This window comes from Columba livia, chromosome 4, assembly GCF_036013475.1.
Source record: "Columba livia isolate bColLiv1 breed racing homer chromosome 4, bColLiv1.pat.W.v2, whole genome shotgun sequence".
Taxonomy (NCBI): Eukaryota; Metazoa; Chordata; class Aves; order Columbiformes; family Columbidae; genus Columba; species Columba livia.
The window spans coordinates 13,563,169-13,589,174 of record NC_088605.1 but is presented as its reverse complement, the minus strand read 5'-3'; the positions used below and the strand labels follow the sequence as shown (position 1 = coordinate 13,589,174).

Genomic DNA, 26,006 nt, shown 5'->3' with positions numbered 1-26,006 from the left:
CTTTGTCTCAGATTTCAAATGATTATCTTTAGGAAGAGTGAGACAAAACTGGTTTACTGTTTGGAGTTTTATACTTCAATTTCTAGTCTTCTTCCTTCAGTACACTTTTGTTTCCAACATACTTGGTTATGCTCATTACACTTCTTATGGGAATTCTTGTTATGCAAAACAGCTAGTTCTTACTGGCTGTACAGAGCACCTGTATTGTGTAATAAATTGCCCCACTTAAGCAATCTTACAGCTTTCACAAAATGAAAATTTTCTTTTTAAAAAGAACAGACCTTTTGCATCACTTATGCCGTTTACCTCAGTTAAAAGCAGCTTTGCCAGGCATGTTATGCATGGTTGTTAAACGGCCTTTCAACTTGATTATTGTAAAAATGTGCTTTTTTCCAAACTGTAGCACTTCAAGCGTTTGATTCTGGTATTTCAGCAATTGGTCTCTGTGGTCTCTATCTTCCCGATCTAGACATTTATGTTGCTGCTTGTTGGGCTTTTTTTCAAACAGATGCAGCCTGTTTACCTCTGAGCATCTTAATTCTGCAGCGCGCTCTATATAGATAGCAAAAACGAAGCTTTTACTGATAGAATTGATGCTGTTTTAAACCATGCGGCACCGATCACAGTTAAGGATGCAGCATCATCACCCGAGCGGGGTCTCCCGGGACGCCCTGTGACTCTGTTGGCTAGGCAGGGCTGAAATGGCTTTTTCTGTCCCTTAGAAAACATGTAAAGGGTCAGATTCTCTCAAAAACAGGGCAGCAGTGCCCTCTTCTGGGCAGTGAGCGGGGTTTTCATCCCTCGCTGGTGGCGGTGAGAGGCTGGGAGCTCCGGGAAGGAGCCGGTGAAGGTGCCGACTTCTCTTCTCCCACAAATTCACGTTAGCTTCCTGACAGAACACCCACTACTCTTGCCCCTTGGCCGTGGATTTGCTGTCCTATTTGAAGTTGTGCAGGTATCGTGCGTGTCATGGTACTTACTTAACGGCACCCCCTGACATTGGTGCATATTTTGAACAAGAAAGAGTTTCATTAGATCAAGAAACAAGTGTAGCAAAGGCCAAACTAAGCTCACAACGGTTTCTCTTCCATTAAGCACTGTTCAAATATTCTATTATGTTGTTATATTATTCAACTTTAATAATAGTCTATATCTGTATCCTGATGCTGAAGATCTCCGTCCCATCTCCTGACATACTCATTACAGAGTGGGGTTTTTTTTTTATGACTGGCCCCTCTGTTCAGTTTAAATCCATGTGACTGCTTTATGAGCCAACACAGAACAGTACAGAAACAGAGATTTTTCTTGATGCTGTGAAATAGTTTGTCACCAGCCAAGTGGGCACAACTCATTACAACAGTCACAAGTTTCAGCACAGAAGTTCCCATTACTGATCAGGAATAAAAGATTCTCACCGTGAAAGGGGTGAACTGCTGGAGCAAGTAATCCAGAGAGGATGCACAATATAAATCCTTGGAGAGTTTCGACACTTAGCTGGACAAGCTCCTGATCAGCCTAACTTTGGAGTTAGCCCTGCTTTGAGTAGGAGGCTGTACTCCAGGTTGTACCTCTTCCAACCTAAATCTATCTGTGATTCTAATATGCCTTATTACTGTCAGTTACTGAAATGTTTGGTGCATGTGTATTGTCTCCCCATAAATCAACACCCTCCTTATACCTTCCCTGGGTTTTAAGCAACGGTAGAAATTGCTTGCGAGACACGGAGATTGCTTGCAAGTCCCTGGGAGATAAACTGCTAAGCAGTTTTGCCAGCTGAGAGCATTCTTCAGCACGGTGGATGTCTGATGGGGTAAACAGAGATACCTAAGTGCCAATCACTGCTCAAAACGCTTTATAATGTAAAAGTTCATGGCATCTATAGCACTCTTTGGGAGCTCTTCTGACATCTAGAGATCCTTGAGTATAATAGCTTTTCGGTTGTGTTTCTTCCATGTGAACAAAAGCACCTTGGCAAATAAATTAATGGCAGAAAAATCTACTGCCCACTACAGAGTACAAAGGTGCGGCTAATTCTCAGGAAATTACAGGGCACTGGAAATGAGGAAGACACTCAGAGGAATATAGGTATTATATGCCTGCTGCCTTCTTCAGTCCTTAAGGATGAAGATCAGTGTATTGCAAGGAGAAAGACTTAAGGCCTAGGACAGCTGTCGGTACAGTCTTAGCACCACAATTAACAGGCTTTGCTACAAACAAATTCAATACGTGTAACTGCATTGCTCCATAGGAGACAAACTGTAATGCAAGACAGATTGGTTCAAACTATCACTCAGAAAACAATTTATGGATCCAGCCTTTTCTTCTACATCACTTGATTGACAAATATAGTTCTCACATTGGCAAAAGGGAAGAGCCAGTTTTAAATCATTAGGACTACATCAAGCATTAAAAGGTCACAGCCCTACTGCACGTTTTTAGAAGTTCGACAATTCAAAAAGCATGAAAGCTTTGCACTGCTTTCTTCTTGCAGTTAACAGTTCCCCACCCACAAGTTCACAAATTTAACATCTCCCAGCTTGGTGCTCTTAAAATGGATCAAAGTCAAGTATAGTTTCCTATTCTGCAGATGTATTTGGGATCACCAGCTAATCCATATTTTATTTACTGTCACTGGGTTTTTTTTTAAGGACGGGTTAGTAATGTGGGCCAGGAGTATTGCTGTGAAAAAGGCCTGCAGATGGTAAGAGCAGCAGCACTTACCTTGCTTGGTTTAAACATCCCCCACTCTCTGACAGTGTCACAGTAACCATCCGAGTGAGGCATCCTTCACCTCGCCTGGTGACCATGCAGGAAGGTACCTGTGCTCCAAAAACAGGCTGTTCAAATCACATTCAGGTGGTACTGCACATCTCTAGAGGAGAGACCCAGGCTCAGGACAGGATCTGTGGGCTTCCTGCAAGCTCTCCCTCAGCAGTGGTGTGGAGGCAGCAGACTTACGAACATCTTGGGCATGCTAGTGTATTTCTCTTGGGAGAAATCATAGCAGCATTACATTGACCTGACAAGCACAGTCTTGTTCGCACGGAAGCACTGAACCATGAAGTGCCTCACAAACACCCACAGGTGTTTATTCACAGGCATTTCACCATGGAAAAATGAACACATTAACAACAGTGGATCTTTACTATCTCGTAAGCAAAGGGTTCTTTGTTTCAGGATGTTGTTTAGCATGTAGGAAAAGTGGAATCTGTCAATACTATTTACACAATGATCACTTGTCACCTCAAGCATGACAAGCCTCATAGATCGAGTAGAAGTTTTACTCGGAGATTAGAAATCATCACTACTTGCACAAAAACGTGCAAGAAAATTACTAAAGAAATTGTAACCAGCAGTTTCAAAATTTTCACACTGTGTCCAATTTGCCACATAGTTTCACAAGCCAGCTTTATTTCTATTTTCATGGTGAGATTACCTGAACTGTTGCTGGTTCTATTAACACTCATAGCAAATGGGTTGGAACAGGACAGTGGAGATGGAGACTTGGCATCTCAGGATTGCCTTACCTGCTAGGCGGTGGGTTGTTCCAGGGCAGGTTGTCCTCAGCCTTCTCTGCTAGCATTATTTTACTTAATATAAAAAAATCCTGAACCACCAAGTAATTTTAGTTCATATGGAACAGCTGGACTACAAAGTGAGAAAGCAAGCCTCGGGATGAGCACAGTCTCCAGCCAAAAGGAAACAGGAATCTGAATCCTTAGCAGAAGGGGCTGTTCATGAAAACCTTTGTTTTTCTCTCATTTTGGGAGCAATCAGTTCAGTTCCCTTCACGCTGAATTGCAGTGTTTCTTCACTGGTTCAGGTCAGAGCCAAAGCAAAAAGAGAAGCTGCTATTCAGACCAGGTCTGCTGCCAGGTTTTCAAACCAAGCTGGCTGAAATGGAGTTTCCCAGATAAGCACTTCCTTTTCCAGGCAAGCTGGAGGTAATACCATACTGACCTCAGTGACACGCTTCAGGTAGGCCCATTTCCAAAACATTTATGTCCCACACACATCTGGAGTGCACTGTGTGCCATGGACCAATGCAATTTATTGATGCATGGAAAGGAAAGTGATCAGGCATCCCAAATAGATAAAACCATTGTACTGGCACCATGCTGCTGCAAGAGTTTGCCCTTGTCTACACTATAGAGCTGCACCAGGAAAAGTGCCACAAGGCCAAGGGGAGATATTTTGCTGACCTGTTCATAGCCTATGCCTCCCACAACATCTGCAACACCATCAATCAGACAAGTAACGAGTGGCATAAAAAGTTTCTTTGCATAGTTTGTGAATGAAGGTATTTCTTAGGCTCTTACTAAGAGAGAGAATTCAAATCCACTTTCCTGCCCTTAACCTGCAACATGTCTTGTTCATGCCATGCCTAAACACTGTCCTAGTCCACTCAGCAGGGAAAAACAATATGAAGTCAAATACAGCTTAGGTCAACATGGAGCATTGCATACTGGTTCTGTACTACAGGTGAAGAGGACTGCAAACAATTACCATTTCAGCAAATCAGATGCAGTCTTGAAGGTCTTGGGAGAAAGATAATTTAGATCTCATTTGGCCAAAATGGAGGCAGCTGCAATGTAAACGGTAAGTATATTTTTACTGTGAGGTTGATTTAATTAAGACAGATTATGGTATGCTATAGTATACATATGCAGACATCTATACGTTTATCACCCTTGTGATCTTGCGCATGATGTCAACCTAAAAGACAATTTCTCCTGAGTTTCTCCACTCTAAATTCTCCATCATTGAGCAACAGCACTGGAAAGCAGAGGAAGACGCTTACCCATGAATTAATTTCTTTTATTTCACAAGCTTTGAATTCAGAAATTGAACCACGACTAGTAGATCTTGATACGGTAGAGTAAGTAAAAATGCATGTGATTACAAAGGAAAAACTTTGTACAAAAAACTTTAAAAATCCGACGGCAACTTGGATTACCTGTAAGTACCAAAGTTCTCATGCAGAAGGAGAGCACTACTGCCCAGGTGGAGAAATCCCTGCAGGGGAGGCAATGGCATTGGTATGTATAAATTATGGCTCTAAAATGAAACAAGAAGGACACAGACTTGGAACGTACTGAGTGGGAACAGACAGGTGCTACAGAGACCATTTGTCATTACATGTCCCGCTGATTTTCTGTGTCTGAGAGAAGTGCTTTTTGGGTTTATAATAAATTAAAGATGAAACAGAAGCTGCCTATACTACTCTACTACATACTTTCAAATGGCCATTTTCTTCCTTCATAAGTGTTTTTGGTGCTGTTTCTCAAATACCGACATTAATCTTGGCATTGTGTCTAGTCAATTGTTGGCAACGTGTTCTAAAGGGACTCACTCACAGAATGCAACTTGCATAAATAACTCAGTAACATGCATTAACTACTCTAATACAGCAAAAGGGTGCAAAGGAACCATCATTCAGTTACGAGACAAAGCTAAAACCTGTAGTCACTAAAGGGGCAATGGAAGCACCATGCTTTAAGGTGACTATGGCATGAAAGCACAATTGTGAGGCAAGTAGTTCCAAGCAAACACACCACACTATTATCACCTCTTCCTATACAAAAAAAAAAAAAAAGACATTTCATTTTTTATTTCCATTAGTACCAAATAAAACTGTGGGTCTGATAACACAGATGTTGAAGGGAACAGACATTCCCATGATCCTTCATCCTTGTGTTTCTGTCCATCACAATTTTTCAGCCAAGACTGGTAATATTAGAGCGACCACCAGGAGGTGCCACGATGCGATGGCCAGTGCGGCGTGGGTTGTTGTCATCTATCTGAGCTCCTGCAGCAACAGAAAATCAGGAAACAAAGCTATGAAAAGGAAAAAAGACAGCAGTGCTGAGATTTTACCTGTCTTGTTCCAGCTATGCGCCACTCACACCACCGTCGGCTGGTTTCTCTTGAGCCAGACCCCTGATGGAAGGTGCTAAACAGACTTTCAAAACACATTTCTGTGCCTAGCTCCAGTTGTCTTCCAGAAGTGCAGGATGGAATTTTTTATGCTCACCCCACATGGGGAATTGTTTTCAACTGACTTGAAGAAAAGCCCATGCAGGGATGACAGCCTACGGACTGGGTTGCCTTTGCAAGGTCAGACCCTGACAAAAAATATTACTGTTATAACTACACAAAACTCTAAAAACATACATGTGCAGAGTGGATTTTTCAAACCTGCTTCATTGATTTAGAATACCTGTCCCTACTGAGTCCATGGGTCAACAGGACAGTAAATCTCATGTTAGCGATCATAAACCCAAGCAGAAAGGAACACCAATCCAGTGTAAACTCACACCCACTTCAAATTGCATTTTAAAATTTTGAAAAGTTAAGCTTAAGGTGACAGCAAGCTTTCTGCTAGGATAAATACTGTCTGATTACATTCACCTTACTAAAGGAAACGTAAGGCTACCATAAAAGTGCAGGATTGTTTGAAATGCTATCACAGTTTCTGGTTCCGTTTACTAATAATTGCTTAAGAACACAGTAATGTGTGTTTGCCTGATTTGTATCTAATTCGTACCACTAGATGCTTTGGTAGTACCCAGATGCAGCAATGAACTGTGAAACCACCACTTCAGATCCTTATGAAAATCCCACTTATCAGTTATTATTATTAGAGTTCACATTTCTAATAACTTTTTTTGCTTTATATAGGTTTATATATCTGTATGTGCTCACTATGGCCCCAGGTCTATGGGCAAAAATATACTTCAACAAACTAGAAGTGTTTTTAACATATTTGCTCTCCTTGGGCTTTCCTCTGGAAGTTTCATTTAGTTTCTAAAGATCTGTCACGGAGGAAAACTCCACCAGCAGCTCCCACAGGGAAGAAAATCCAATGACTTTCATAACATCATAAGGAGCCACTTATTTACCAATTGGGCTGTAGACTTCTGAAGGATAAGGATTTGACACACTTGGCTTCAGGTGACAACAATTATTTCCAACAACACCAAAGCAGGATTTTCAAATCTGCTTCTTAGGTACCACAGAAAATGGTTTGGGCACCAAGAGCAAAGAAGACAAGAAATACTCTAATCTCCATATGAATAGCTTCTGCCTGTGAGTTGCTGACCATGGACAAGGAGACCTGAGGTTTCCATGTCCAGCAGTTTCTGGTGGTGCAGCAAGAAAGAAATCTGAGATATCTGAGCCACATGGGTTGCAACAGACCCAAGTCCTAAAGTCCCATCAGCTGTACACACCACCAAGGGGCCCCAGTCATACCAACCAGAGTCCTCAGCTAACTGTAATGGGCCAGGTAAATAATATTAAGGATGATTAGATTTTAGATTGCAAACATTTTTAGTATTTGGCAATTTGTAAAATATTCCTAGGGAAAGAATGTATATAAACATACATACATTCACACACACACATATATATATATATACGTAAATACATACAGGTATGTGTATATATAATCTTTTCATATTTGATTAAATAAGTAATTATAATTGAAGTGTATCACCAATAATCCATTCTCATGGCTTTAAAGCATTTCTGAGGAGGCAGGCTGACTTACCTGATAAGCTAAAATTGGATTGATGGAGGTTTCTGATTGGTGGGGGCTGGTTTTTGGCAGGGGAGGATTTAGTTGAGGGTGCAGGAGTTGCATATTTTGGCGTAGCTGGGATTTCATACACAGGTCCATCATACATTCCTCTGGAGACTCCTTGCAGTCCTCCCACCTAGATCAAGAGGAGAATAAAAATCCAGACACTGAATGCTCTGATAATGCTCCCTAATGATACTCCTGACAATAGGCAGAGACCACTGAGCACAGAGCTATATTCTGCATTAGCTGAATTAAAAACATATCTATACTCTCCTCAAAGCTACAGTCTGCTTTATATATAAAGGAAATTATAAAGCTTCTTCCCTCCATTTACATGTATATATGTGTATATACACATGTATATAAGAGATAAATAATTATTAGGCTTACATAGTCAATGGGGAGAAATGGGATTCGAAAGAACTACAGGTCCGACCTAAGATGTTTAAGTCAGATCAGTCACCATAACATCATCTCTCTCCATTCAGAGGCTGTTCAGCAGGGTTGGTTTAGCTGCTGAATCCCACTTGGATTGTTGCAAGACTCATATCTGCTATGCTGATTGCAGCAATTTCATCTCCTACCCATATTTTCTCTGTTCCTCCTTTTCAGATACCTCATTATCTTCATTAGAACTCACTGAAAAGTGGTGGCAATTTTTAAATTAAAATTTCAAAAGTTTCCATTTCTTGTCATCCACTAGAAAAGCAATTGTATGCTAGGCTGTGGCATGGGACCCATCTTTCATTATTTGTCAATTGTGTATCTGTCATTTGAGCTCTCATTTCAGTTTGAGGTCTCTAGATTTGATTCCTGTTTAGTTCCTGGTTTCATCCAGCTCTTACAGAAATCAATGCATTTTCTTTGCTTTCAGTGATAGGGACATCAGGCTCAGAAGAGCCACTGTCTCGCAGGCTGACCCACAACGAATACCCAGAAGGGAGCAGCTGCCTATCACAGCAACTAATCAATTTTGCAGGGACCCACAAAGGCAGGAATTTATACCGCCATCCCCGCTCCGGGATAAATTTATACTGCTATCCTGTGCCAGTTACAGCTTTGCAGCTCCTTGTCTGACATGTTTTTCTATATTCCTTTGTCATTCAATGTCATAGTCAAATGGTGGCTGATATGACCGTCTTTTTTTTTTTTTAATATTTTTTATCAGTAAAATTTGATACTGGGAAAAGAAATGCAGACATGAATCTGCTCTCCCTTCCTCTTGGCAGGCAGCAGAGGGAGCTAAAAGAGCAAAAATATGTCCTTTTCTTGGTCCTTTTGCAGACTTTTCCCTAAGTATCTAAAATCAAAGGTCTCTCCCAAAAATATAGAACCATTTCAGTTGGAAGAGACCCTCAGGATCATCGAGTCCAGCCATAACCCAGCCTAACACTAGCACTAAACCGTGTCCCTAAGAACCTCTAGGCCCACTTTGCAAAATGCAAGTTACTTAGCCCAGTTACTTTTGTGCATACTCCTGGTATAAGACATCACTCTATGATATTTGTTTTAAAAGTGCTGTATTCACTATTGAAATTATATTTATATAATTAATATATAATGTTATGTTACATTATATTACTATAGTAATATATCACATATAATTATCAGATTATAATAATCTAATTTGTATAGAACTCTCATGCACTAAACCCTTGAGGGGCAAGTGTGAAGAGAAGGCCCATGTCATCTAAGTGGATAATGTGAAGAAAGTGCAATACTGATTGGTATTTTGCAAAAATTTTGCAGATGCATTTGGTTTTTATAGTGCCTTTTCTCATTAGAACAAATCTTCTGTATCCCACACCTTGACAGAATTTGTATAACAAATGATGAAAGACAAAAATCATGAGGTCTTAATTCCAGGTGCCATCCCCGCAGGCTATGATATATGCTTGGTTGAACAAAATGAGGGTTTAGTCAATTTGTCTTGTTGCTTGTCCTCACACAGTGACTTTTTTCTCACTGGCAAAAAGCAATTTCCAAATAACCCCAAACTAGTGCCAAGCCAATCGGTTTTCAACAGAGGAGCACTGAATTAATCCAAAACCAGAAGTGACCCAGTCTTAATCTTGGTCATTTCCAAAGCTATTTATTAAACACAAGAGAAAAGTTTTCTGAGCTGTGAATGCTGCTAACGCTCAGTTCGGCACACGCACCAAGAACAGTTCAGACATGCCAAATACATTGAGTATCTCTGGCTTACATGCTTTTTCTTCTCTGCAATGTGGCTGCTCAGTATGCAACGCATGGTAACAATTTAAAATTCTGTTTTTCTTCTGGCTAACTCTCCTCCCAAAGAAGCTTTATCTTTTTTTTTTTTTTTTTTTTTTTTTAATTTTAACTAAAAGTAAATTCTGTCACTATTCCACCTCCCTTCACAAGCCTGCACAGCTGGACATGAGGCAGTTATGTCCAACTGGCAATTTATATGCTCTACCCACTGAAGCTCATGGTGTTAAAATTAAGTTACATCAGTTCAAACTTGCAGAGGAACCAGGTTTTTGGTCACATTTTGCACATTATATACAGTCCATCTGATATTGACCCATATTAGTACAATAATAATAAAAAAACATGTGCTACTGTGGTTCCAAGAGTGTATGGCTGTAAAGAAGATTAATATCTGACATTACCTTATTCCTGATTTTGATGCGCTGATAAAGATATTCAGGGAAAGGTTTGCGAGGGATGAAGCGGCCCATTCCCTTATTTACATGCAGATTTCCATCTTCAAACACAATCTTCCCTTGGCTTATGACCACGAGTGGGGCACCATGGCACTCCATTCCTTCAAAGATGTTGTACTCAATGGCCTGGGGATCAACCAACACATTCACTGCAAATTTGGTACAAGATCTCTTTCAATTAGTAATTTATAATCTGTATTTGTAGTCATAATTTTAGACAACTGCCATTAAGAGGTGTACAAAATTGTTTTGTCTGAAGGAAAAGCAATGCATTGCTCATTTTCCATCAGGGCTTTATCTCTTTGCTTTTGAGGACTTTCCATATTTATCCAGAGCACCTGGAAGTGCGATAGCCTTAATAAGAAGAAAAATAGTGACTCAGCTGCCAGATACCCAGAGGATGTGGTCCCACTACACACATGCTGTGAGTGTGTAAAGGAATTTCAGAGGGGCTGACATACATATTTCTGGCTGAAGAGAAAGAACCAGGACAGCCTGTGTCTAAATGGGAATGACTGTAAAAGGGCAGGTGATTATAAATTTCTTCAAAATACAGATAGACCCCAAGACAGCGAAATAAAAACTGAATCACCTAAGCTTACTTTTTAAAGGTTTCTGCCTTTTTAATAGGAGCCATATTATGCAATTTCAAGTAAAACATTTGGAAGAATTGCCCAAACTAAAAGACCAAGCCACCAAACAGTAAGATAACAACTTTGAAATACACAACACATAATATAAAACCTGTCACAGTCAAAATCAAAGCAACTGTGAGTCACTGGTATTCTGCACTAAGGGCAAATAAATATGCAGCAAAGCTTTGGAATTAAATAGAAAATCCCAGCCGTGAAGCTGCTCAGAACTGTATTATCAAAATATTTAATCATCTTTCATAACTTAGAATACTGTTGATTTAATCGTGCAGTTCATAGTATCAGGTGCTTTTCAGGTAAGCAAAAAAGTGAGCTGGTTTTAAATTCATCATCGCAGCCTTACTAACCTCAGCTGCAGACCTGCTGACAGATCTGACCTATTGACAGATCTGCCACAAGCATGTGAAAAATAGTGCAATGTTATATGCAGAAAGAAAATAAATCCTTCCTGATCCCAGTGCTTCCAATGCAAGATTTCAGTACTTTCATCTTCTGAAACATTTACCCATTTCAGAATACAAACAGGCAGTTCACATGATAGGTACAAATAGGTGTTCACATGAATTAGATCAACATTTGAAAAGCAACAGCGACATTTCTTTTTTCTTGCTGGTTTTCCTTTTCTCCTTACCGATTTATGGCTTTTAGCTGTGATAGTCTTCACCTTATCGGGGTCCCAAATAACCACATCAGCATCCGATCCTACAGCAATCCGGCCTTTTCTTGGATACAGATTAAAGATTTTGGCAGCATTGGTACTGGTGACAGCTACAAACTGGCTCTCGTCCATCTTACCTGTGGCCTAAAAACAATGAGACTTGAGCAAATCATGCTTATAAAATGGGGATTTCGTATTCAGAGTGCCAAGCAATCAGGGAGATGCGGGAAAGCATGTGGTTCACATATATGGTGATGTTGCATGAAAGAGTTTTTATCAAGCAGGGCTTTATACAAGGCACATTGCTTGTGGGTTTGTAATAAACGCATGTTATTCCTGGCATTCCAAAGAACAGCCAATAAAACCTGAATGCAGATGAGACCATCAGGTTGCTCAGTTATCTAAAGTCCCTTTTTCTGCACACTGGTGCCTACATGTGTTTTGTTGCTAGTCCTAGTAATTTCCAGTTAATTGTTTTAACCATTTTAAAACAGAGATACTTTTATGAGTATTACGAGATTAAATAAAAGATCAAGATTCAGACTCTTTCAGAAACACTTCTTGCAAATTAAGTCCATTCTACTACTAGTATTACCAAACCTATACATTTAAGTAATACAAACCCAATTATTTTATATATATATATATATATATATATATATATATATATACACACACACACATACAGAGAAAAATGTCACCACCAATTGAAGTTTTTATACAGTCAGTAGCCATGCACAACAGCATTTGGATTTCTCAGTAGAGTATTTTGGGGTCTTCCCTGGCAATAAACAAGAACAATGTTCCAAGGAAGAACAACAGCGCCAAACTTTTTAGTATTAAACACTGATTTCCTGCCTGGTAAAACATGAGATTTGCAAAATATAAGCTACTCGGTGGTGCAGGACTGAATGTTACCACCTATAAATCCCATGTTGCAGCCCTTGCTGCAGATCCTTCCCTTTGTGGGAGTAACAGGGGAAACATCATCGGCTGGCTGCACTTTGCTTGCTTCCCTGCTTTGCTCCTACACACCAGATATCTGAAGCTGCTTCTGTGCTTGGAACATCAATATTGGTCCCTGAAGAAAGTGGTTATTAAACACAGCCTGGGAGAAGTGTTCATGAGAGCACTGTAAATACCACTTCCCAATTTACAATATGCATTCAAGGGCAATGCAATGTAAGGTAATGAGTGTGTGTATGCGTGTGTGTGTGTGTGTGAGAGGGAGCATGGGTTGTATATGCAAAGACAGACAATAGACGGAGAATATCAGTATATATTAGGATCCATGGAACCATCAAAAAATTGCTGACTTACACTGGCACCCCACCGCAAACTATGCCAGTATGAATTACATGCGATGTTCTCCTTCAAAGCATTTTATCGTCTAGCCTCGGGCTCGGCTGCCATCCGTTTGTAATTTCTCAAAAGCAATGAGACACTTCCTAAATTCAAACAATCCATTCATCGTGTTTATATGGGGTCCACTTCAAAACCATTACACTGCTCCAGATCCTACATCTCTGAGAAGTACCCACTCTGACACAACTGGAATATTGAGCGGTGGAGTCTGTGAAGCCTCACACCTAATAAAACACAGTGGTGTTGCAGTGTCAGAAGTGAAACACAGCCCCGAGTTTATAAAACTAGAGAAGGATTTTGAAATAAACAATTCACCTCCTAGTAGCGCTCTCTCAGGGAATTCTCAGAAATATATTAGAAAGTCACTTAAGTACTGGCCAGGAGTCTCCTGGCTTTCATTATTCAGCCAACACTCAATTTCTTTTTAGCCAATGAAAGTAAGTAATTACTTACTACAGCCTTGTCCCAGACAACAGTCATTCTTTCCTCAATTCCATTGACCCCTTCAGGAATCATAGTGAAGTTGTCCTTTCCAATGGCTTTCTGGGCAGTGCTATACGGGCAGTGTCCACTTCCCGTCACCTGCAGGTCCCCGCTGCGGAGTTAACACACAGAAGGTTTAGACCAGGCATCACCAAGGTTACCTTGGTCTCAGACTAGCCATGAATGGACTGTTCAAGCCTACACACCAGAGGCTGTAAATCATGTCAGCAACCGTTACATGTTGGCTACAGATCACTGAAGAGCGACAATGACATCGGACATCTCCGCTTTCCCCCAGGAGCGCCCTGAACTCCCAGATTACAGCTCCCTTGGGTTTCCAGCTGCTTATCGACAGAGATCAGGCACAAGCCCACTAACCAGGACAAAGGATTATTCCAGGATTAAGAAAATGATCAGAAGCTTGTATGAAATGTCTGACACTCTCAAAGTAAATTAATTCATAACCATGTTGGAAAATAATAGCAGATTTTACAATATGAAGTCATAAGCATCAAGCTTGTTTCCCTGTATTTCTCCCCTGTACACATATTTTTCTTGCAATTCTTACACAAATATTTCTTATCTGATCTTCCAAAACAGAACCATGAAAATAAAAAGGAAGGAAAGTTTTATGTCAAATAGTCTTCTAATTAAACAAATAAAATAATAGTGCAAGTCAAACATGTGCTCTGCATTTAGCTCACTTAAAAGGTCTTACACAGAAAAAGGCATGGAGTAATACACAAAAAGATCTACCAAATAATAATGCTTTTATTTAAGAAGTTGATTTTTTCAGCCTACACGATTTTTTTTTTTGCAGAGAGCAGAACCAGATCACAGCTGCTCTTTGGAATAAGGAGGAACAACATAACCAATATATAAAATCTTGCAAAAACAGGGGGCTGGGGGGGAAGTCGGTTCCTCCATATCCACAGGGAACATGTGATATTTTTAGGTCTCAATTAAGCTTACAGGAGTCAAGCACATTAAAACACACTATGATTTCTCTTCCATCACTCCAAAAGTGTGATGTCCCCAAGAGCCTGTCATCCTCTTTTTTTTTTTTTTTTTAACTGATTATATAAGTTCCAGCTCTGAAACATCTGACTGATTCTGGTCCACAAATTTAGATCCCAGCAAGCTAACAAATAGCCAAGTACAAAGGAAAAAAGGGTCACACATCAGTAATTCTAATGCTATTTTCTAGGCTGCCAGCCCTAATAATTGCTGACGGAGAAGAACCTTTGGCTGCTTTCCTCGTTCTTTACCATCCTCACATCCATCCATCCAGTTTTCAGCAGAAGGCAAACCCATACATTTAACAGTGAAAAGGCAGCTACATTTTAGCTATTCCTGGTTATTAATGACTGCCTGGTGTTACTCCATAGGATTAAACCAAGTCCATCAGTTAAATATTCAGTTATTCAAACACAACAATAAAGTTGGAAGATTGCAATGCCATTTCTTCCTTTTTGTTCATCTTCTGTCAGCTAAGCTCCTTGTGGTTTACCCTCTCTCTCTTTTCTGCACTCTGGTGAAGACAACCATGAAACTATGAATGCTGCAGTGAGGCCCCGTCTCACTGCCCATTTCCCTGAGGTTATGTTGCACTTCTTACACCATGTTATTAATTCCTATACTTGAAAGATATAAAAAAGGTGTTGCTTCCTCTGAACCCCGTTTTTCCTCTCCTCTCACAGTTAATGACATTTAATGACATGCACTGGACTCTCCAGTCTAATCAACAGAAGACTTCTGAGGCTGAAGCATGTTGCTTGAGAGCTGCCCAGCACCTCCTGGTCAACCACACATGTACTCCTACTGTCTAGATACACTCTCTTGTCAAATGACGGATGAGCATCAGATGAACTGTAAAACTGAGAGACAAAAAAGGATCACCACAGAAAACATCTCCAAAAGAGTGGTGGGAATTAAGAGTGGACATATGTGTATATTTGATCATTAATATCTCATCATCTTATTCTTCACCATAAACAAGGCTTTCATGGCAGGTTACATCTTCTATGAAGCACCAAGATCTCACATCTCTAGTTCAGAAGAGATGGCATACAACAGCAGCAATAATGCAGCAGGACACCATGGACAATGAGAGCTACTTCATGGCCTCAGGTGAAACAAAGATCAAATCTCATGAGGCAAATCCAATCTGCAAACCCTATGAGACATGCTGGATTTTTATACATTCAGTTTTTCATGAAAAATCAACATTTTCTGTGGAAAACAACACAAGCGCTATGCTGTATACTTGCAGAGGAAGAATGCTGTAAGGGATTTTTTTAATGAATGCAAAATATTGGTCTCCTAATGAACAGGGTGAGACAAAAGTGAAATGCTGTCTTTACCATCATCCTTGCATCAAATCCCCCTCAAATGCATGGCAGACAGAAAAAATATACAGTTCTTTTTTTAGTTTCACAGTATAGATTTAAAGTATTAAAACCAAAAGCAGGCTAAGCTGCTGTCATTTAAGATCTAGGACTTTAAGCCACTAGAAAAAAAAAGTCATTTTTGCATGCTTGGAGGATAATGAAAACGCCTGTGACTCCTCAGTTTGTCTTTCTGATGCTAGTGTTTAAAAAAAAAGTCATTTTTTGGATTCCAGTTCTAAATATTCTCTTGCTATTTTAACTAATCTGTTTTGACCCACATACTATTATTTTGGGACTCTCTTCTAGAAAACCATTGTCTGACAGAGTAAAGAGCCAAACATTTTGATACACATTCACATGTGCTGGCTAAGAGCCTTACCCTCACACAACGAGCTTTGCTCTTTACAGTGCTAATAGTGATGGATCAGACCAGAAAAGCCTTTTTTCTTCCTTGTCCTTATTTTAAGGAACAGAAAGGTCAATTAAGGAAAATAATTTCTGCCACCAGACCATCACAACAGAACAAATTCCTGTGTATTCTTACCAGAACACCATGTAACTCAGAGCCCAGCCGTGCATTCATTAATAGTGCTGTCCATGCAGCATCGTTAGGATAACTGACTTAAAATCTGGGTTTGTTGGCCTGCACAGCCTGACCCAGCGTGTGCAAGGACAGATACGTGCAAACTGCAGCAGTAGCATTGATTGGTGGCAGCTTCCCATGACACATATGTGCCCATCCACCTAAAGGGCAGCTCTGCCCAGGCATGATTTACACTTACAAGGGCCTTATATTACCAGCCACACTTGCACTATCTGCCTTATAGCCTGACAGTTGGTCATGTGGGAAAATAACCTCAGGAGGAGATCTTTTCTGAAAACCGATGGGTCACTTTTAGGGCTCAAATTCAACCGGAATGCCTAGGAAGGGGAGGCAGCAGGTGACATGAGTGCCACCGCGTTGCATTAAATAAGGTTTTGAACAGCCGAGTTCCTCACTCCAGTGCAAACAATCTGTCCTGGTGGGCCTCCAGCTGTGAATTTCCATATCATTTCAAAGCAGGAGGTCTTTTGCTTAAGCTAAAGAAGACCCATAGTTGGAAATAGGCAGCAAACACTTTCAGGGATGGGTTTATGGTCTGTGTTGCTGGCAAGGCATTGCTGATGTCTTCTGTAGGAGAAAGACACTTCTCCCTCTGCTGTCCACATTCCCTTCATCTCTCTAATGATAACCCTCTCTCTACCAGCCTGGAGACAGTCAGCCCATACCCCAATCCTGACAAGTGATGACTTAGAGACCTCCACGAGTTTTGACAAAAACTGCACCAGGACAGTTTTCTCAGTTCTACGGAACTCTGCATTCTGGGACAACCCTGATTTCAGGAGCTGTGCTGCCAGATATGACCAGGGCTTAAAACTGTGTCTATTCTCGCAGAAGGAGGTCTATCCACTGGGCTGTTGCTTGGGCTGGGTGGTGAGGATGCCATCCGATCACATATTAACAACTGGGCTGGAAAAAACAGAAGACTAGGGAGAAAGCCAATTTGAAGTCCTGGGCTAAAGACTATCTAGCAGTACAACTAAAAATCACTTGGAAAGCAGAAAGAAAAAAGAATTAATTGCTGAATAGTCAGCAGTTTCCTCTCTATCATGCTAACCAGGAGCTGGTGAGTCCATGCCTGCTTAGCTGTTTGACAGCCTAAACACAAGGATATAACCAGCTCCGGTTTTCTACATCCCTCTCTGCTGTTCTGTGTATGAGACTCTTCTAAAGGAAACTGAGCTGATCCCTAGATGCTTCATCCCATGTGGCTTTTGCACTTGCCTGACCATCAGCCTGTAAAAAAAAAAAAAAATGAAGGTCTTACCATGCTAAGAGTGAATTTAAGTGATCTGGAGTGGTAGGATCAGGACTCAGAGGTGGTGAGGTCACAAAAGCTGCAGCCTTGGCCCAGTTTTTGCTCCAGTAATGTGTCCCATCTGTCCCCAAGCTGGCAGTGATCGGCTCTCCAAAAACAAGGGGACCTCAGGGAAAGCAAGGATATACAGGAACTGATTACAACCCACTCTCTCTTCAACACATTATACTGCTTGCTGCACGCAGACATGTATAATTTATGCACTGCTACATGGCCAGCATAACTCCCAGAAAATTAAGCAGCCCTGGCTTTGTCTGTATGATAAAAAATTAATCAGGAGGCTCTCTGAGCTACACATACTTTTGATCAGCATATTTACAAAGCTCCCCTTCTAATCCAGAAGGAGACAGTTCAGACCTGGTTTTAATTTGTACTGTTTTAATCACAGCCATGTTCTCTCTGTTGCTCTGACTGGGACTGCATTTAGGTGGAGGATGGGCTCCAACAGACAGATGCCTTTTTACTACTCCCAGCTTGGGCACAGCACCAGCAGATAGCAGCATATGGTCCCAAGCACCATACTCCAAGTCTCCAAGAATACAAATATCAAGATGATATTTTGCTCTTTGGCTTTTCCATATTGCTCAGGTGCTTTGTAGCACCAACCAGCAGAACAATCCAAGCTCGCAAATGCAGCTTCAAAAAAAGCTGCCTTCAGGCTCACACATCCTTTTTGGATGCTTTGTAACATGGATTCCTCCACGGCCCCAGCAAGTAGTGTGAACTCACGGGTGTCCCCAGTGCACATCTGCTGGGCTCAGCCTCCAGCAGCAAGGTCAGGAGTGAGCACCAGACATTTCTAACAGCAGGTTCACTGTTCAAGATACCCGTTGGAGGATAACACCCTGAAATACACTCAAAAGGCAGAGAGGATGTGCTAGACCCTGTTAGGAAGAAAATATCTCCCTCCCATGAACCTTTATTCAGCAGTCTAAGGGAAAGGGAAAATGGAAGACAGGATAAAGAAGAGTTACACCACAGTCTCAAAGGGGACAGTTTGTGGGGCAAATTTCTCAACTGAAAAATGTAGGATTTCCCTTCATCTTTCCCAGCAGTAAATAATTGGCATCTGTGATGGTGATATAATTCTTTGTTAACCTCTCCCTGTATCTTGTGATTTGGGTCAAGATGTACACGTTTTTCCACTGAGCTCCTATTCAACACAAAAAAAATACAAGTTTAGTGGAGAAAAGGAAGTTTCTTGCCTTTCTTTCTGGCCAGTGCAATGATGTCAGCCGCACTCTTGCTCATCACCTTGGTGATGTACACTGGACAGTTTATTCGACTGGCAATGGTGATGGCACGGAAAACTGCTTCTGCTTCAAGCTGAGGAAAAGAAGGAGGAAAAAAGTTAACTGTAAAAGAGAACTGAAGGAAAAAAAGAACTGGAAGACATCTCCCTATACCCTAGAAAGGTCATGTCCAAGCAGCTGATAGGGCTCCTCCTTACCATCCTCCCACCTTTCTGCTTCAGACTTCCACTCTGCAGTTGGAAGGAGAACAAAGCAAGACAAAATTGCCCCAGCTTGGAGACAAGCTCTGAGGTCTCCTGGCAGCTTACCCTGTGCAATCTTTACATAAGGGTAAGATGACAGTGAATGTAAAGTGTTCTCAAACAGCAACTTCAGCACTATGGACTGAATTTAGCCCATAATCCATAGAAGCCTTTGAAGCATCGCCCAGTAAGTCCCCTCAGTCAGCAAGCATAAAAGCAGTCTCCTTCCAGGGAGCCATCTGGGATGTGGGCACACAAAGCATCATCTTCAGACAGAGTCATGTTTCCCAGGGGCTCTGGAGATTTCTTTCCCCACTCAACAGTTTATACCTCCTTCCCGGATGGACTCACAGTTTCCCTAAAACTCCACTGTCACTGGAAATACTGACTCGATAGTACAGAAATTTCTCTCAAGGAGTTGTGCTAGTAATGTTGAGCACTTTAGCGCTTCCAAAACCACATGGCTTAATTCTTCACAGGTTTTCCTAGGACTTTCATCGCAACATTTGCCCTGGAAGGCCGAAAATCACCTGCAGAAGACCCAGGAAGGAGGCAGTACCTCTGTACATCAGCGCTGGGGCTGAGGTGGCCAGACACACAGTCAGAAAGATACAAAATTCCTTTCTGGAACTGCAAATGCAGATTTTTCTTAGGCCCTTGTTCTCATTAAAAGAAAACTACTCCATTTTTTTAGAATAATTTAGGTGGAAGTTAAATGGCAAAACGAAACATTACATAAACAGTTCAATAGAAGAATGTGACCAATTAAGCTGATTCCTTTTGCCTTGGGGAGAAGTTATATAAATATCTGCAAACCACAACAATCTCTTCAAGTTTAACCTCAGATCCCCAGGGCCTTGTCTCTTTAGTCTTCAAGGAAAGCAGACACTTCCCACTACCGCCCTCCATCATCCCATTAACAGTCTGAACTCTGTACATTAAGAGACATCCACATGTCTCCACCTTTTCCTTCTCATTAAAGAAACCCTTTCCAGATGCCTGAGATGATACTTGCCAGAGCCTGGTGTTTATTGTAATAGAGTTGCATAAACTGAGCTACCTTGCAGCATCTTTCCGTTCTCACGTATTTGCATTTCTACAGCCTGCATTTCTACTACAAATGTATCTGCTAGCATAAACATAGATTTATATGTGGGCATACACATATGCACGGTATATACATACACATGCATTTTATAGGAGGTTTCAGCCAAAGCATTTTAATGAATGCAGTTACTCCAAAGCCTAAACCACAAGCTGTACTGCTGATTTTTACCCTGATAAGACCTTTTATTTTTTTTTTGTCATCGCAAATTAAATCACAAGTGTCACACTCAAAAAATACATTAATGTCTGTGCCTGGGGCAGCAGGAGCTGCGACTCCTGAGTATACAAGGATACGCTCATTCCCAGGCCAAGGGAACCTGGATTTTCAAGACTTTGAATAGTACTGGACGAGGCTGTGGGAGAAGCAGACTGCTGCCCTCCCCCATGCATCCATCTATCATCTGCATATAAAGAAGCCAAGCCCCGATACTACATACTTGACAAAGTCTTTCCACGAATAACAGAACGAATGAATTTTCTTACCTCCTCGGGCCTGCTCAGAGCATGTCCCTCGGGTCCGGTGATTCCCATCTCCAGGATACGCTTTTGTTCCTGCAAGATAAGAGATAAATGCTGACAGCTGCTCCAGGATGAGACCCTTGCACCAGGCATCGTCTGGCAGATTAAAAGCCACATTTTCTGACTGCCCCTTTTTTGTCTGTGTAAATGCAGCTGCATAAGCCTGCTGCCAGGGGAGAAGGACTGAAAATACTGGCTCTAAACTGGTCCCATGCCGCGCCAGCGTCTGCTCTGTGCAGCCAGCACAGATTTCAGGGGAAGATTTGTCACTGCAGTGTGACAGAGCATATTCATGGCTCAAGCCATTGGGCTGCACCATTAGATGTCTCTGCGCTCCAGAAAGTCTTATTTGACACCAAGACACCAAACCAGGGAACTTGTTTCAATCATTATACTACATAGTAATTATGGGTATTTCCAGCCTACAATTATTTCTTTACTCACACAAGTTCCTTTCTGGCTGCAATTCATGAAGTATTATTATCTTCCTTAAACTTTTAGCATTGCTGACACTTCATCAGATAAAGTCTTGCCTTTGGCATCCACTTTTCTGTAACACTTTTTTCCTACAGAGTGAATCACGAAAATTATGTTTTCATGAAAACAAAACCATGCCCTCCAGTTTTGAGGGCACTGTGTCCACGCCAAAAAGCCCATCTAGGACCAACTGGGAATTATCAGAAAAAAATCTGTGATATCCAGCTTCACAGCAGTGAGATCAATTTTTAAAACTACATGATAGTACAAGATACTTCACATATCTTTTAATTTAAGGTCAGGCAGTGATATTGGTGGTCAATCACTTCTGATCTGAGGTTGGTCCATGTCTGCCAGCAGAGCAAAAGTGGGACCAGAGCTGTTGATGGACCTCCCACCCTGGCCTGCCCTGCCCACAGGTCTCTGACGAGCCAACTTAACAAATGTAATGACTCTGTGATACAGACAAATGTCCCCTAGAGACCAGGATGAAGTTACTGAACATACTTTATTGTGTCAGCTAATAAATATTTGATCCCAGGTCCCTGAGGGTGAAAAGCTCACACATTACCAACATACTCCAGCAAAATGTGAGCAAGTTAATATTCACATATAGTTTTGCCTCTGCTGCAGTCAATCAAGGCTGAAGAGGCATTAATAGAAATGCATTAATCTGACTCTGTAATTAAGATTATTTTGTTTAGAAAATCATGGTGTTTCATAGATATTCTTAAAAGCAGCTGTTCTGAATCATTAATGCAACAGCTCTGAACAGTGCCGGTTAAAGATTTCATATCATTAAAATACAAAAAACAATAAAGTTGCAACCATATAATACTAAAACCAGCAAAATGGCAAAGGATGCAACACAAAGTAAGATAGGTTTGCATCCTGAAGGAAGTCATAAAATCAGATCATATGATAAAACTATCCACTGTAAGAGGATTTGATAGTGCTAATAAGATAGAATATTTGTTTGATAAGATCAAATTTGGATTTTCACACAGGATAGTCCTGTAAAACCTCCCTGCAGGCAGCTTTCTTTTCACTATCCAAATAATCCTTCTAAGAAAAAGCATAAGGACACATTGATCTTTTGAGACATGGCAATCGCAAAGAAGTATGTTGATGTATAGCATAATTTACACCTTTACTCCTTCCTCTTTTCCTAATAATTTTTCTGTCCTATGTGTTCATATTCCATGGCTGTATATTAAAGCTGATCAAAGAAAAATGTAAATGAAACAGATTTCTACCAGAAATGCAATTCCACAAGTGTACCTTGATTTTAAAGGGGAATATATCAAAACATCACGAGTGCCATTCCATTGTTTCATTTTGCCATTCCTACAGAAATGAATCCCAATGAGGGTTTTCACTGCACTGTATGTGCCTGTTGAGTCCTCCCTCGTAGCTTTTGAGCCCAGCAGTTATTTTGGCCAAACTTGAAGGGAAAAGGGAAAGAAGGCCCTCAAAGAGGCTAAATTCCCACTGAATGAAAAACAAAAATATAAACCCATGTGTGCAAGAGCCTTTACATACTGCCCGACCACTCAGTCAGTCACTTGAGGTTCTCCCTTAATCATGCAACAATGTGGCTTCCCTAGTCCAGATCTCAAAGACAACTTGTTTTCAGCTGTTTTAATTTCCCTGTCAGCTCTGCAGCCTAGTCCTTAGCGGATAAACCAGCAGATAAAGAGCTCAGCAGATAAATCAGTCAGCTCAGTCAGAGCCTCATGGACCTCAGAGGGGCTCTATGCATGTGCAGGGATCAGAGGAGGGAGACATCCCTGCAACAGCCTTGGAAGATTCAGCTGCCACAGATGTAGCGAGTCATAACAACATCCAACCAAACCTGCCCATTGTTGTTATAGGAGAATCCTGACCTCTGAAAGATCAGCGGGAGGTTCCTATTAACTGGAGTCCTTGGGGTATCTCTTTGGATGTGCTGTGGCACAGATAAGACCTAAGGCACACTCCCAGGACAGTACCCAGGTGGGGGACCTGACCTGCAAAGAGTGCACTGGGGATTCAGGACATTTTAACAGAACATACTGAATTTGAGTCCAGTTTCCCAGTTCCGACAGGCATCTTCAAAGATCATGACTTACACTTTCATGCACACTTTTTAAATGTTTAGAAGATGACGGTGGTGGTTTCTTATTCTCAAACTTCAGAGATTTATAAGAATATTCTCAAAAGCAAATTGGTCTGAGAGCTTCACCACCCACTCCAAACTCACTGTGCTGCTTATGCTGATAGCTGCAGCAAGAGGCATTAGCATAAAGCTTCCCAGCTCCACTTTTTGTCCCTAAAATCTCTGAGCAAGGCTTTACATTGTTCTGCTTCACTTGTCTCTGCCAGATTCAAAGAGATCATCTTGCTTCCTTCTGCCCCCTCATCCAGTCCTCATCTGCTGCCAGGGCAAGGAGCTGTCATAGATGCTCTACCAAAGCACACAGAAGAACCTCCATCCTCTCGTCCCAGGCTTTAGACCAGTGGTGTGTAGGGCATCAGGCTCACTTAAGGCACTTACCAGGTAGTTCATTTTTTCCTACCCACCCTCTGACTGGAGCATTTTACTTCTCCTCTCTTGTGTCTGTCTTCTCATGAAGTAAAAACGACAGTTCACTCACCTGAGCTATCAAGTCTCCATTTTCAGCGTGGACCAGGATAACAGCCCCAAGACTTTTTAGAAAGGTAAAGGCTTCATAAAGCTGCAGGTAGTACAAAGAAGGAAACACTGCTGAATAAGGAAAACACATTACTTAACACTCAGACCTCTCTGTTCCCCTCTGTTTTGCACCTTCTATACTGGTAATTATCTACGTGCATTGCAAATTACCTCCCTTTTCCACTCTCTGCTTTCTATACAGAGCCAGAGCTTCACTGCTTGGTGATGATTTACCCATCCCCTTACACATCAGCAGCCCCAGGATGAGCCTCTGCCCTTCTGCACCAAGACAGGTTCAGTCCGAGCAGGGTCACATCTCCCTTGGACATAGTTCCTCCTCCAGCCCCTTGTACCTCTTCACACCCTCCCACGCAGGCCTAAGTTTAGTTAATAGTCTCTTTTCTGCAGTTTTAGCAAATGTAAAATGGAATTATTCCCATGAATAATCAGTGGACTACAGACACTTTTAGTACAGCTAAAATATGTCTTTTCTGAACTGCATTTTGCAACCTCTTCTTAGAGAAGACAGTGTCAACCTTTCACCAATATCTTTAATTCTGCAATTAAAATTTGTAATATTTTCTTTACAGCATCCTTTTTTATGATTGCTTTCTAAGATTCAGACCCCATCCATGCAGAAAGGAAACAGCTGATCCTATTGCTTTTACTGAGAATTTCTAAGCATAGATCTACTAAAATTCAGTTCCTTTTCCAAGAGGTATTCAGCTAACACATTCCCTGTTTAAACCAGATGTCAGCAACAAGGGAGAGCCCAGTTTCCAAACACAGAACACACAGTGAAGACAGGGTTTCTTCAGTGCCCACTTTGCACCAGGGTACTTCAGCTAGTATTGAATGGGTCAGAATACACAGCCTGCAACAGGAGCATTTAAGCAAGGTAACAGGCATTAGTCTAGCCACATATTAAACAGTTTGATGTATTTCTCTTGGCAATTCCAACAGGGAACTGAATTTAACAGGCACTGCCTCTCAGAGAATATTTATATATTATTATGTCTAAAATTCCAATTAAAACCACATGGAATGGAGGTGTAACAACAGTTATTTAAGAGACCAAGAGCTATAGCTCTGGGAATACATAAGAAAGAAACATTTTCTCAACCGAATAAGCAAACATTATTATTACTAACAGATGCCATTGTCCATTTACAATGACCTGATACTTATGAATGGGAAAGCTGAAGAGTCTGGAATCTGTAATGAGCTCTGGACAAACAAGCTCATTGTTATTCCCAGCTCTAATGAGAAAGGGCCACCTCCCCCAAAGAGCAACTCCATTTAGCTGTTTGCAGCAACTGAGAAACTCTCGAAAAACTGCCACTGCCTCGAGTGCTTCATCTCTTCTTCCCTCTCTGACCTAGAGTCATGAAAGGTAACAGCAAAATAAAGTGAGGGCAAAATCCTGAGCAGCGCTGAGTGGCTGCAATGTTGGGAGACACCAGAAAAATCTTTGCAGAAAGTGAATGTCACGCACTTGGAAGAACACATACAGATGTTAATGACTGCTCAGCACTGACCTTCCACAGAGAAATCCCCCATTGCACATTTCCCTCAGTGCCACTCAGGTCAGTGGGAATGTTTCTCTGGGATTCAATCTTAGCAGCTCCTCAAGTGTTGGGAGAACACAGAATAGAGGACAGATCACAGCAATGAAAAGCACTCAGAACAATACCTGGCTGTCAGACATTTGGTAGAGATCTTTGTAGGCCATGTAGACTTGAAAAGAGTTCACACCTGTTCCAAGACAAAATTACAATGTGTTGTCAAGTAAGTGGATTCTTAACCTGTATTTGAACAAAAAATTCAGGAAAAATAAGTCATAGAATAGGCTTTAGAATAAGAATAATAATAATAGAATAAGTCATAGCCTAAGCCTAGGCTTTTCACCAGTGATTGACAGAAATAAAGCGTAGCTCCACAGGTGCATTACAGCTGCTAGGACCAGAAGCCCAAATCCTCTCTTCTCTGAG

At 41.2% G+C, this 26,006-nt stretch overlaps 1 protein-coding gene across 3 annotated transcripts in view; it reads right to left on the bottom strand.

Annotated features, from left to right (window-relative positions):
- Positions 1-4,797: 4,797 nt before the first annotated feature.
- Positions 4,798-26,006, bottom strand: part of CRMP1 (collapsin response mediator protein 1) — a 50,429-nt gene continuing 29,220 nt past the window's right edge. For all 3 annotated transcript variants that reach the window (XM_005501333.4, XM_065060491.1, XM_065060492.1), the window contains 10 exons: positions 25,709-25,770; positions 23,978-24,058; positions 20,829-20,897; positions 18,949-19,069; positions 17,693-17,849; positions 13,405-13,546; positions 11,560-11,730; positions 10,222-10,401; positions 7,553-7,718; positions 4,798-5,809 (listed from right to left, as the gene is read on the bottom strand). In XM_005501333.4, coding sequence (XP_005501390.2) covers positions 5,718-5,809; positions 7,553-7,718; positions 10,222-10,401; positions 11,560-11,730; positions 13,405-13,546; positions 17,693-17,849; positions 18,949-19,069; positions 20,829-20,897; positions 23,978-24,058; positions 25,709-25,770 — 1,241 coding nt within the window. In that variant the 3' untranslated portion in view covers positions 4,798-5,717. The remainder of the gene's footprint in view (positions 5,810-7,552; positions 7,719-10,221; positions 10,402-11,559; positions 11,731-13,404; positions 13,547-17,692; positions 17,850-18,948; positions 19,070-20,828; positions 20,898-23,977; positions 24,059-25,708; positions 25,771-26,006) is intronic.